This window comes from Dipodomys spectabilis, unplaced genomic scaffold, assembly GCF_019054845.1.
Source record: "Dipodomys spectabilis isolate Male_0828 unplaced genomic scaffold, ASM1905484v1 ptg000148l, whole genome shotgun sequence".
Taxonomy (NCBI): Eukaryota; Metazoa; Chordata; class Mammalia; order Rodentia; family Heteromyidae; genus Dipodomys; species Dipodomys spectabilis.
Window position 1 is genome coordinate 3,811,410 of NW_024870825.1, and position 13,487 is coordinate 3,824,896.

Below are 13,487 nucleotides of genomic sequence, written 5' to 3' on the forward strand. Positions count from 1 at the left end.
GGGAAGGCGAGTGGCAGTGGCGGCGCGACGCCCTCTGGGTCCCCTAATGGGCGGGGCGGAGCTCCCGGCGCTTCCACGGGCTCAGCCGTCGGAAACCTCTAGGGGTCGCTGTTCTCGCGATAACCTCCCGGAGGCCCCGCCCCGTGCCGGCCCCGGCTTCCTGTGTCGGGGGCTAGCCCCACCTCACAGGGACGCCCGCCTGGGGGCCCGCCCGCCCGCCTGGGGCCCGCTCGCCCGCCCTCCGCGGCCGGCGTCGGCGTTAGCGGCGGCTCTCCGGATCCGATAGGCCGCTCTTCCGGCGGCGGCGGTGTCCGGGGTCAAGACCCGCTCCCGGGCGCGCTCCCCACCCCCGCCTCGCCTCAGCCTCCGCCCCCTTCGCGGAAACAACAGCTGCGGCGGCGGAGCTGGCGCCGCCTCCCGCCGCCTCCCTCCACCTACCGCGCCCCGCGCTCCGCGTCCCGGCTCTGTGGCGGCGCCTCCGCCTCCCCGCTAGGTCGGCCGGCGGCTCCGCCCGGCTGCCGCCCAGGATGAACATCATGGACTTCAACGTGAAGAAGCTGGCGGCCGACGCGGGCACCTTCCTCAGTCGCGCGGTGCAGGTACCGCGGCCGGGGGGTGGCGGCGGCCCGGGAGGGACCCGGGCGGGACCCGGGAGGGGCCGAGCTCCGAGGCGACGTCCCCGCGTCCCCGGGCCTGGACTAGTGGCGCGGCCTGCTGCCCCTGCGGGGCCCCGGAGGCCGTTTCTCGCCCCGCTTCTGCCCAACCGCCGCTCCTAGCGAGGCGGGGCGGGTCGCGACGCGGCCCGGGGCTTCCTCCACCCCGCGAGGACACCTTGAGCTCACCCTGGGGGGCGGATGGGCGACACCCCCTGGGGAGGCCGCCCTCCCGGGACCGGGGAGGGGACCGAGACGGACACCCTCCCTGCTTGTGCCGCCCCCACCCTTCCCTCGGATCTCCTCCCGACGGCTGGGAGGCCGAGGAGGGAGTTTCCTTTTCCTGTCTCTCAACCCGAGAGCTGCCAACACAGCTCCCACCAGCGGCCCCAATCCCCCAGGAAAAGACCCGTCCCTGGACTTGGCAGCCCCTAGAGGAAATGGAGATCGCCTGTTGGTATCCAGACCTTTTTGCCCAGGACTTGGGGAAACCTAGAATTAAGGGGAGGGGAGCTCTTCCTTCTCCCCCAAAATGGGAAGCCCTGTTGGTAAAGCCAAGGGAGACGAAGAGATTTCGTGATGTTGTGTCCATGGTCACAGTGGTTTCTTTCAAGTGCATTGTCAAGGGAAAAGTTCACTGCTTCTCAAGATGCCGTAATCAAGGAAGTGTGTGTGGTAAGGAACTTGGACAACTTACTACAGTCATCACTCACATTGCGCCAACTCAGCAAATCTGTGAGCAGATGTCAATTTCACAACACGGGTTATAAACAATCTGTTCTTTAGTGTCATAGAATAGCAACAGCATTCTCTTTTAGAAAGCAAAAATAATTTTCTCATACGTGTTGCCAGATTGGTACTGAAATGTGAGTGTGTTCTTTTGCCTTCTTTCCTTTTTTTCCTTTACCTCAATTTTTAGTAGCACAGTTGACCCTGTATTTCCTTAATCTTGGCAAAAGAATGGGAGAACTACAGTAAGATATTCTCTGCCTATATGATGAAAAGAAGTGTTTCAAGCATTTGGCTATACATTTGACATACAATCTCCAGTCCCATCTGACAACTTGTCAGATGTTACTAACTCCCCTTTATATATAAGGAAACAGCCTCAGAGATTAAATAACTTGATTCACTTGCAGGGCCAGTAAATAACCAGGTGCTGTCAGACCTACTACTACTGCAAGCTGCTTTCTCTTTCTGGATAAGCATCACAGGTTCAAGAGCTATAGAATAGTAAAAGGACGTGACCTAAAGAAATCTTAAAGGTCATCTAGTACAAACAATATTTCATTATCAACAGTAGATAACAAGAGATGGAGAATTCCATCTAGCTTATTTCCTAAATCTATAGTAAGTAGCAAGCCTGTTCTTCTCCTTGCTTCTCCCGTAAAAAAAATAGAGACATATGATTGAGAGTATAAAATAAATTTCGATTTCTGAGACACTTTCATTAGACTTAACATTGACAGACCATGGTAGAGAACTAAAATCTGTGATATTTTGTTTATCTTAGTGCTGAATGATTCTGATGCTTAATAAAAACTTGACACTATATAATGCCATATAATTGGATAAATTTCAGGTACATAATCCATACTGTTTATATAGGATATTTTTGCTAACATTTAAATGGTTGGTGGATTCAACTTAAAAAAAGTAAATCTAGGAAAACTCTCAAAAGATGTACTTTCTAGATGAATTTTAATTACTGCTTTAATGCTTTAGGAAAAGCTTTTTTAATCTGTTAGCACTTATAAGTGTAGACAACTGTAGAGTGGGATCTAAGATTTCTTTCCTGAATAATTTCCATTTGATTTCAGTTGTGATTGAAAGAATCTTGTGATAAGCCACCTGCTGTACTTTTTTTTTTCCATTTTACCTTAGAAATTTTAAGTTTAAACTAAACTTCCACACTGGGCACTGGTGGCTCATGCCTATAATCCTAGCTATTCAAGAGGCTGAGAGCTAAGAATTACACTTGGAAGCCAGTCCAGGCAACTTCTTGTCCATGAGACTCTTAACTCCAACTAACCAGCAAAAGGCAGGAAGTAGAGCTATCGCTCAAGTTATACAGCAAAGAACACAAAAAGCTCAGGGACTCCACCGGCCCTAAGTTCATGCCCAATGACCAGCACAAAAAAAAACATAAACTGCTTTGTTTTAAAAACTATCAGCTCAAAAGTATATAAATGAGTCATCACTTCTGTGTACTGTCTAGAATTAGTAAATCTTGATACTTTAAAAAATTTTAAGGCAGAATATGTAAGTAAGTTTGAATGTTCTTAGTCCATTTGTGTACTTGTTGCTTTAAAAAAAATGGAATGAAAAATGATTAGGTAATTTATCCCTTGTTATTTTACTGGTGTCTTAATAGCTATTAGTTCTTAAAATCCTTTTAGTCTAAATTCCTTAATTGAGCTTTAAATGATCAAGTTTTAAACTTGTTTTTACATATGTAAGGACTGTTCTTACTGTATCATTTCTTTCTAAATTGTCTAAATCTGGGCTTTGTTCATGTAGTGAAACTTTTTGAATGCCATCCACCTCTCTGATTAGTTTTCTTCCTTCAAAACAGCTTCAAATGCCTCTGAACTATGAAGGTTTGTCAAACCATAAGAGCTTTATGTGAAATCACTTGACATATTTTAATTCTCTATGGTCATGCGACATTTTTCTTTTAATGAAGTATTATGTAAGGTCCTTTGTAGCTCTCAAATTCTGTGACTCTATACTTTACATCTTTCATAAGATACATCCTGAGGAATCAACTCTTAACAGTTTTTCCCTCCTTTCTTAATATCTGTCATTGTTCATCTTAACGTTTGTATCATTATAGCCAAGGAAGTTTGTGCCCCTGAATATGAGTTTACACGTAGGGCAACCGGAATTTAGCATGTTAAAAAAAAAAGTCCTTTTCATTTCACTACATATTTACTGAGTACCTTTTAAGTACTTGGCATTGAAAGATACAAAGATGAATAAGACCAAGTTCATAGTTTAGTACCAAACTTGTCATAGTTAAATATTTCATTCTTTGTATATCTACATAGATAATATATCTGTGTATATATATATCAGTATATTTATGTATATACTGTTCTCATTTCATCTGATAACTCTTTTGAGTAAATAAATGAACAAGAAGTGAAATTTTAATTTACACTTGATATTAAGGCCAAACTTTGTTCACTGATTTTAAAATAAGGGAACATGTACTTTCTAAACACTTTTTAAAACTAAAATACTTAGGGAGTTCATTTATAATTTTGTAAGATATCTTCTAATTAAGTTATTCTATGAATTTTATGAATCTCAGCTCTTTTCTTGGGGAATATGTCTTAGAAACATATTTCTAAGATTAGTCTTAATCTTCAAATTCTTTCAGCAAGCATAATGGTGTATTTCACCTGGAGATGTCAAGATGATAATGCCATCAGTTAACTCCTTTTGTATCCTGTTTGAAGTTTCAATTTAGCGAGCTCTCTCCTGCCTTTCTTAAGTCCTGTTTCCTTTTTAGAATTTAAACTGTGATAATTTCACTGTATCTTTACAATTTTAATAAAACAGACCACATTTACAATCGCTGCATTTTCTTATAAAAGGTCCTACATATTTACCATTTGCATGCTTTGATGGCATTAGTCTTAATTCAGTAAACTATTAGATAGAAGATAGTCTGTTAGCTAAGAAAATTTTTGCCAAAGTGCTACATAAATTATACAATAGAAAATCTTCAAGATTATTTTCAATTCATCATATTTCTTGAAAATATTTTTAAGGTAATGACAAAAGTCAAAAATGGTTTTTCTAAGCTATACTAAGTCATACACTCCTTATTGCTCTGCTATTTAAAATTATGAAACAACTAGATCTATTACTTAAATCTGGTTGTGAAGACAGATTTCATAGTTTAAATTTTTTATACTTAAATAGTTGGACATAGTAAATAGTTTTTGAATACAATGTGTCTTTATCAGTGTTACCCCTTTCAACATTTTCAACCATGCCTCACCCCCAAACCACCCTCTCCCTTTTCTCCAGCTCATGTTTAGAAGCAAAACTCTTGCATAGTCAAGTGACAGTACTAGCTAGATTAAAAATGCCAAAGAGAAAGTAATGCCTGCTGCACTGAAACAAGTAATGCACACTTAAATAATTAGGAGCTTAAAACATAGTTTTAAGTCATAGGTATGCCAGAATTTACCTGGGGAATCTTTAACCCATATATATTCTACATCCTAGTCCAGTGAAATTAGAATTTAGGGATGTATTGGTCAGCATTGTTTTTGAAACTCCCCTCCCTCAAGTAATGCTAAAGAACAACCAAAATTGAGAAACAGTGATCAGTCCTCATTAGTATATTAAATATGCTCAGTTTGTTACTTATTTCCTCTCAAGGCATTTAGATTACTTTTAGACTATTACTCTTTCTAACCAGAGAATTGGTGGTTACAATTTATATTACATCAACATCTTTTATCACACAGCTTTACGTATTTCCTCCTCCTTTCTTATAAAAGCTTATGGAATTCAGTTTCTGTTTTAGATTGTAGACTATCTTTGCCTATTTTACTTAAAAATTTTTAAAAAGAAATATTGCAGTGTCTGGCATAAGGCAGCCAACTCAAAGACAATCCTTTCCTTAAAGAAATATTTAGTGGGGCTGGGAAGGTGGCTCAGTGGTAGAGCGCTTGCCTTGCATGCCTGAGGCCCTGGGTTCGATTCCTCAGCACCACATAAGCAAAAAGAAAAAAGCCGGAAGTGGTGCTGTGGCTCAGGTGGTAGAGCACTAGCCTTGAGCTGAAATGCTGAGTGACAGTGCCCAGGCCCAGAGTTCAGGCCCCATGACCAGACCTCCCCCCCCAAAAAAAAAATATTTAGAAAAAATACGTAAAGGGGAGACAGTTAAACCTTGTTTTCTCGGGCTATTTTACTATGGTACAAATGAAATAGTATGAAAAGATTATGCATCTGAGTCCATTATAGAGAACATAAAATTTGGATTTCTATAGCCTACTTGCATTCTGACATTTACTATAGGTTTTTCCACCAAAGTTCTTAATAAGTGTTACCACAGTCTATTTATTAAATGCTTTAAATCAGTTCTGGTCTTTAAGTCTATTACCAAGTGATGTGGACTTGAAGATGTGGAAAATGAAAAACTTTTATGTTTAAACCTTTAATTACATAGGAAAGGAATCTTTCAGAAAAAGAAGAGAAATAGTAGGTCTTCTGTCTTTCTAAAAAGAATACCATTGTTATAATTTTATATTTGCGATAGACAGTATTAGAACATAAAATCCTTGCAGGCAAAATCACATCATATGCTGATTATCTTGTAACAGGAGAATTCCATATATTTTTATTATTAAAAAAATTGTTAGGGCTGGGAATGTGGCTTAGTGGTAGATTGCTTGCCTAGATGCATGAAGCCATGGGTTCGATTCCTTAGTACCACATAAGCAGAAAAAAAAGCTGGAAGTGGTGCTGCGCCTCAAGTGGTAGAGTGCTAACTTTGAGCAAAAGAAGCTCAGAGACAGTGCCCAGGCCCGGAGTTCAAGCCCTAGGACTGGCAAACAAAACAAAAGAATTATTATTGTACAAAGTGGTAACAGTTCCATACTTAGAATTTAAGTACAATGCATCTTTTTTTTTTTTTTAAGGTTCGTCGTGGGGCTTGAAATCTGAGCTTGGGCGCTGTCCCTGCACTCTCTCAGCTCAAGGCGAGTGGTCTACCACTTGAGCCACAGTGCCACTTCCAGTTTTCTAGTGGTTTATTGGAGATAAGAGTCTCAGGGACTTTCCTGCCCAGGCAATCTTTGAACTGCAATCCTCAGATCTCAGCCTTCTGAGTAGCTAGGATTACAGGTGTGAGCCACCGGTGCCCGGCATACAATGCATCTTGACCTATCATCACTCTCCCCCACATAAAATATTTTTGTTTTTTGAAACTCATGGCCTGGGCCCTGTCCCTTAGCCTTTTTTTGCTCAAGGCTAGCACTCTATCATTTGAGCCCCAGCTCTACTTTGAGCTTTTTTGATGGTTAATTGGAAATCAGAGATTCATAGACTTTGCTGCCCAGGCTAGCTTCAAATCACAATCCTTAGATCCTATGTAGCTAGAATTACAGGCATGAGCCACCAGTGCCTGCCCACAAATAATTTATGTATAAATAATTTATGTATAAATAATTTATGTATTAATAATTTAAATCTGCTAATTTAGTTACTTAATAGCCTTTTGTAGTTTATACATTCTTTAAAATGTTTTAGGGAAAATATATATTAAATATACTTTTTGTTAATACAATAAACCTGATGTTAATACGATAAACCTGAATAATGATGGAGAAAACTCTTTAGCCACCAAAATATTTCCCATTTAATCATGAGAAATATGTCTTTTATAATTCTACATTTATATAACAAGATTTCAATTTTTCATTAAATAATATAAAAGCATCAGTGTTCTTACTGTGTGCCCTCCCTCTTCTGCCTTTTTTTTTTTCATTCAGGATCACATGTAGGTGGCCTTCAATTAGGTGAATAATTATTGAATGTTATTAAAAGGCAAGGATAGGCTGGAAGATACAAATACCCTCAGACAAGGAAGCATAGAATGTGTATGGATAATGGTAATAGAAGTAAAAACTAAATTTCTTTAAATTAGCAAGTATTTAATGTAAAGATGGTATAGTATAAGACTTAATAACTAAAACACAGGGGTAAAATTAAATGTCAGTACTGACCCTTGGACAGATTATTTCCCTACTATAAGCCTTTATTCAGCACTAAAATTATAATTCTTACCATAAGATTTCCTTTGAATACCGATGTCCTGCTTAATAGATGGAATTTTTAACACGTATTAAGTCCACGTATTGTTAACTCATAAATAGACAAGTGCCAGTGATTCATGCATGTTAAAAACAGAAGAGAGAGCTGGGAAGGGTGGCTCCATCCTGTAAACCAAACTATTTGGGGGATAGAGATTGGAGAGTGGAAGTTTAAGGCTATCCTAGACAAAAATAATTTGCAAGATCCCATTTTCACCAATGACTGGGTTTCTGTCATCCTAGCTACAGGGAAAGCACAAGGGCTGGATGTGGTAGAGTGCACACTAATGTATACTAGTGGTGGGAAGCACACTAGTAAAAGAATCACAGTCCAGCTCAAGCATAAAGTGAGACCCTATCTCACAAATAACAAGCAATACAAAGTCCCAAGTTAACCTCAGTACCAGAAGAGTGGAAAAACCAAAACAATTTTAATAAAAAGAAGATAAGCCAGGCTTGTTGGTTTGGAGAAACAAATAATAAAGCTCAGAAAATAGAACAGTAGAAGAGATTTTAAGGGATGCAAAGGAGAAGTCAAGGAAATATTGCTCTGTTAGCAAAAAATGAGTCATGGTTGAGCATGGAATGGGAGCTAGATGCCTGTGATGAGAAGAAAAATCATATGTTTTAAAGGAAAATTATACATGACAAACTGCTTGAGTCATCACCTGTACTGTTTAATTAGAAGTTTTCAGAAGGCTCCATAAAGTCATAACTTTTTTTCCTTTCTACTGTGTAGGCAGTGCTATCTTTTCTCAAACACCAGCACACTCAATATAATAAAAATTGGCCCATTCAATATAGTAACTACGTTTTATGATTTCTATCTCTATACAACTGGGCAATGATGGCTCATGTCTGTAATCCTAGCCGCTCAGGAGGCTGAAATATGAAAATTGTGGTTCAAAGCCAACCCAGGTATACAAGTCTGAGACTCTGTATTTAACCAGCAAAAAGCCCAAAGTGGAGACATAGCTCAAGTGATAGAGCATCAGCCTTGAACAGAAAAAGCTAAGCAAGATCTTGCCCTGAGTTCAAGCCCTGTACCATCACAAAAATTAGAAAATAAACAATAAATAAATGAATTTCTGGAATATACACTTAATAACAAATACCACTTTTCCAGAGCATCTCATATTTTACATAACTTGAGCATGATTAAAGTATCAATAAATAAATCATAATAAAGAATCCTTTTTAAGTTGAAATAAAAATTTCCAGATTTTGAATAGATTGGTCTCTTAAATAGGGAACTAATTGAAAAAGTATTATCTAAGAAGCACAAACTTTCAGGCCTATTTTTTTTTAACTATTTAAAATGTTAAACTTAAGCCCCAAGACTGGCACCAAAAAATTCTTAACTTTGTCTATCAGATATTTTATAACATACTAGAATTAAGGAAACAGGTTAGAAATGACTAAAATATGTTTAATAATTACCATTTTTTAAAGTTACTGAGTTTAAATGTTGTTAAAAGTTAGGATTTGGGGAAAGTTTTCTCTCTGATAGCAAGGTTCTTGTTTTGAAAAATTGAAAAGGTATTGTCTTGCTTTTATGACAGTGGTTACTAAAAACATATACAGTTCTTTCTCGGGTAATAATACAGCAGTGCAGTCAGGATTTGAATTCATATCCATCAGATTAGTCATTTTTTATTACCATTCCAACAAACTAGAAGCACATTTGCTTATTTATGATTATTTGGATTTGTGAGTTTTGTTTTGTTTTTGCCAATCCAGAGGCTTGATCTCTGGCCCAAGCTCTGTCCCTGAGCTCCTTTTGCTCAAGGCTAGTATTCTACCACTTGAGCCACAGCTCCACTTTTGTCTTATTCTGTGATTTAATTGAAGATAAGAGTCTCACAAGACTTTTCCTGCCTGGACTAGTTTCCAACCATGATAGAGTTCTCAGCCTTCTGAGTAGCTAGGGTTACAGGCATGAGCCACTAGCACCTGACTTTGAGTTTGGTTTTTACTGATTGAAATAATTTGTTTACATTTGAGGTTTTATATATATATATATATATATATATATATATATTTTTTTTTTTAATAATTACAGTTTACAGAAGAAAAGCTTGGCCAAGCAGAGAAGACAGAATTGGATGCTCACTTAGAAAACCTTCTTAGCAAAGCTGAATGTACCAAAATATGGACAGAAAAAATAATGAAACAAACAGAAGTATTATTGCAGCCAAACCCAAGTAAGAAGTTTGTTTTTTTTTTTAACCTATAATCTAATTTGATTAAAGTATTGTTAGTGGGTTTTCTTAATGTTACAAATACAATTTTTGTGGCGTTAAGGTCTTTGGCATGTGTGCTTGCGTTGCGTGCATGTGTGTTTGGAAAAAGATGAAATGATAAAACACTTTTCTTTGTTTATTCTCTAAGAAATTTACAAATAACATTATTCAGACCTTTACTGAATCCAAAATTTTAAGTTTTATATTTTTACATAAATTATTCTGTTTGATTTTCAGATATCTATGAGATTTTTCCAGTTATTCAAGTCGATGACAATAATTACTTGTTGAATAAAATTTTCCAGTTAGCCTCTTATCCAATACAGCATAGTTAATTAGAAGTGGAACATGACTAAAACTATAGAAGTATTGATGGCCTTTTCACTATAAGCTTTAAGTATCAAAACATGGGTGCTAAGTGACCATGTTATAAAATGCTATGAACTTACTTTTAGGTAATAAAACTCCCAGTATTGCAAAAACTACTAGTAAGTCCCTGACCGTTAAGTTAAAATTACCTTTATAAATAAGCCATCTGCCCCTGGAGTGAAGCTTATTGTCTTTGGCTCATGTAATATTTCTTACTCGTTTAAGTCCATCTAAATTATGTACCAGGACACTTTTAAAAAGTAACAGACATTTTCCCTCTCATTCCTTATTCTATACAGAGATCCCCCATAAAAAACATGTATGTCTCCACACTTATTTTTCTGAATGGCAAATAAACTCTTACATATGAGTTAGTGAGAATACAGTATAATACCCCTCCTGCCCCTGCCCATTCTCCTGTCTTCATTAATGTGCAGTAATAACAAGTTTTTGCTTCTTGGTATAAAGTTACATCAGTATTGGATGATCAGTCACATTTTCTTTGACCTATAAGCCTTGGTTTTTCTTTTTGTTTTTGTGCTAGTTCTAGGGTTTGAACTCAGTGCCTTGTACACACTTGTCTTTTTTGCTCACAATTGATGTTCTGCCTCAGAAGCCACATCTTTAACTTTGTTATTGTTAGTGTTTGATTTTTCATAAGCTATATTCTTTCCAGAAATGAGGTATGTGTATATACATGTATTACACTAAAGCAGGATTGCTTGCATTCTTAAGATTTTATGACCTATTGAATGAATTATGACCGTTTGAATTCATTTTAAAATGAGTCAGTTACTTATTAATATACCAAAGATTTGGTTAACTGGATCTAATCAGAAGGTCTTTGAAATTTGACAACATTGGGGAAAAAGCAGTTAGACTAAAAATCAGTTGGGAAAAATTTCATTAACATTTCCTAAATGCTTGTTTTGAAATTAAATTACTCTTTGTTTTTAACTAATGCTTAAATTCTGCTTTTTGTGATTTTTGTATCAGAATCTTCCACTAAAGGAAGTATCATTCCAAATTCCTATGGATATATGGTTCCAAGGAAACCACCTGGAAAAATAACTACAAATACTCAGGATGCAAAGTTCTTCTGCTAAAGATATATCACCTTTCAGCAAATCTAAAATTTTCACTTATCACTTCAATTAAACATATTAACTTTTTACTGTGCTTTTTGGGCACCCTTGAGGGCAGGCAGACAGCAGAACATGCATAGTTTAGGTACAACTGACAATAAGGTAATACTGGCTGAGAATTTCTTCACATTAAAAGCTATGTAATGTGTACAGATACATTAATTTGGTTTTCAATTTTCTTCTGCTTTTTTTTTTACCATGCTTGGTCAAACTTCATGGTATATAAATAAGGCAGACTTACTATAGTGCATGTATTTCATGTATTATAAATTAACCCTTTTATGTACTGCAGCTAAACCTTTTACCTTCTTCTGGAGAATTTCTATTACTGATTCAACACAATAAATTTTTAGTGCACTATGTGAAAATTATATTACATAGGAATCAATACACAGTGTAGTACTTATAAGGAACATATTTGATGTAGCTGAATTTTGGATTGTAATTTTAAGTTATGCGTACTTTTGCTTCTGAAATTTTAATCTATTTAATACTGAAGTACCTTGCTGTTAGTAATGTAAATGTGAATTTCTTGGGTCTTAAATATCACCCTAATCAACCATTATTAGGCTTTTCTAGTTGTTGTTGTTGTTGTTGTTTACTCATTTATTCTCTAATGTCTGTTACTACTTTTATCCTTTGTCTTGTATTTTTAACAATTAAATCTTTTAAATGAATGCATGTTTAGGGATAATACCTGCAGACCTATGTACTTTAAGCATAACTAAAGCAAAAGCTTTGTACTTCTAAGACTATTCCAAGCCTAGATTGTTCCAGTTCTTAAGCTCCTCTGTCTATATTTAGACTTGGCAAGAGAAAGTGAGTGCATGATCATACTAATGGTGTTAAATGGGAATCTTTGGTTCTTTTAGACAATTATATTTACTAGCTTAAAAAAAACGATTATGAAATTTGTAGTTTAGAGTTTAAAAATAAGGCAATGATGACTTCAGTAGTTAAATACTATAAATCCTCTTCTGAAACAAAATCTCAAAAAACTCTTGTGTTTAGCTTTATTTTAAAGTATTTTTGTGCCTAGACATATTAAGGAATTTCTAAAATGTAAGTTTCTTAGATCTATATAATACACTAACAAATTATATATGAAATATGTACTTGAGTGGATGATAATTTCTTATTTAAGGGGGAATAAATTGCTGGTAAGAGTTGCAAACAATCACTTAAATTCTTTTTCAGTCAAGCTCTTGCTTTTATAGCTCAGGCTGACCTTGAGCTACTAGTTCTCCTGCCTCTGCCTCTCAGGTGCTAGGATTACCAGGATAACTTTTCATACCCAGGACTTCTTGCTTTTTTGAAACTATTAGTAATTTTAACCTTTCTTTTAGATGCCAGAATAGAAGAGTTTGTTTATGAGAAACTGGATAGAAAAGCACCAAGTCGTGTAAACAACCCAGAACTTTTGGGACAATATATGATTGATGCAGGGACTGAATTTGGCCCAGGAACAGCTTATGGTAAGCAAAGACCAAAAGATTCTGATAAAAAAATATCCTTACATTGAAATTTTTTACTCCTTAAAGATATCACTGGCTAACTTTATTATGTTAAATTTTTGAAATGTAGAAAATAGAAGTGACCAACAATTGAAAAGTTTAATATTTAATACATTTAAGTATATAGTTAAGAGAATTCACATCATTCTTAGTTTCAAAAGAATTAAATGAATCTTTTACTTGTATTCTCACTGATCTTCCAAACAAATCTGTTTTCAGACTTCTTGTGTTATATTACAGCTGTTTATATATGTATCCTCTATTTGCTTTTTTTCTTTTTAATGCTTTCTTGTATGAGTATTTCTTTTCTGTTAACAGTGGATAATAACTCTGTATGTTTGGATTACATTTCATTTCAGTTGCTGTACTTTTAAATTTGCAGCTCTCGAGCTAACATTTTACATCTTTATTATCACTCATAGCTAATTCTATAACAACATGAGATTTCTGATTTATATAGCCAATAATTCTCTTTAAGACTGCATTAGAAATTGGTCCTTTTTTGACTATGAAATGATAGGTAGATTTAATGAATTTCTACAGATTTGGTTTATGAAATAGCTCTTAAATTCTTGAATTACATTAATGTCAAGTTTTACTAGTTATTAATCCATTGAATGGCTTCTTAGATGTACAACACTGAGATATTTACAGTATATTCTTCAAATTCTAATTCTTTCAAATGTCTGAAAATACTTAAACTTGAGACTACCTCTAAATTTTAATT

General features: G+C 36.6%; 1 protein-coding gene across 8 annotated transcripts in view; it reads left to right on the forward strand.

Annotated features, from left to right (window-relative positions):
- Positions 1 to 363: 363 nt before the first annotated feature.
- Sh3glb1 (SH3 domain containing GRB2 like, endophilin B1) overlaps positions 364 to 13,487 on the forward strand; it is a 31,237-nt gene continuing 18,113 nt past the window's right edge. The window contains exons 1-3 of one of the 8 annotated variants that reach the window (XM_042692242.1): positions 364 to 599; positions 9,552 to 9,693; positions 12,593 to 12,721. In XM_042692242.1, coding sequence (XP_042548176.1) covers positions 528 to 599; positions 9,552 to 9,693; positions 12,593 to 12,721 — 343 coding nt within the window. In that variant the 5' untranslated portion in view covers positions 364 to 527. The remainder of the gene's footprint in view (positions 600 to 9,551; positions 9,694 to 12,592; positions 12,722 to 13,487) is intronic. The other 7 variants (XM_042692244.1, XM_042692246.1, XM_042692243.1 and 4 more) reach the window with 7 other exon arrangements.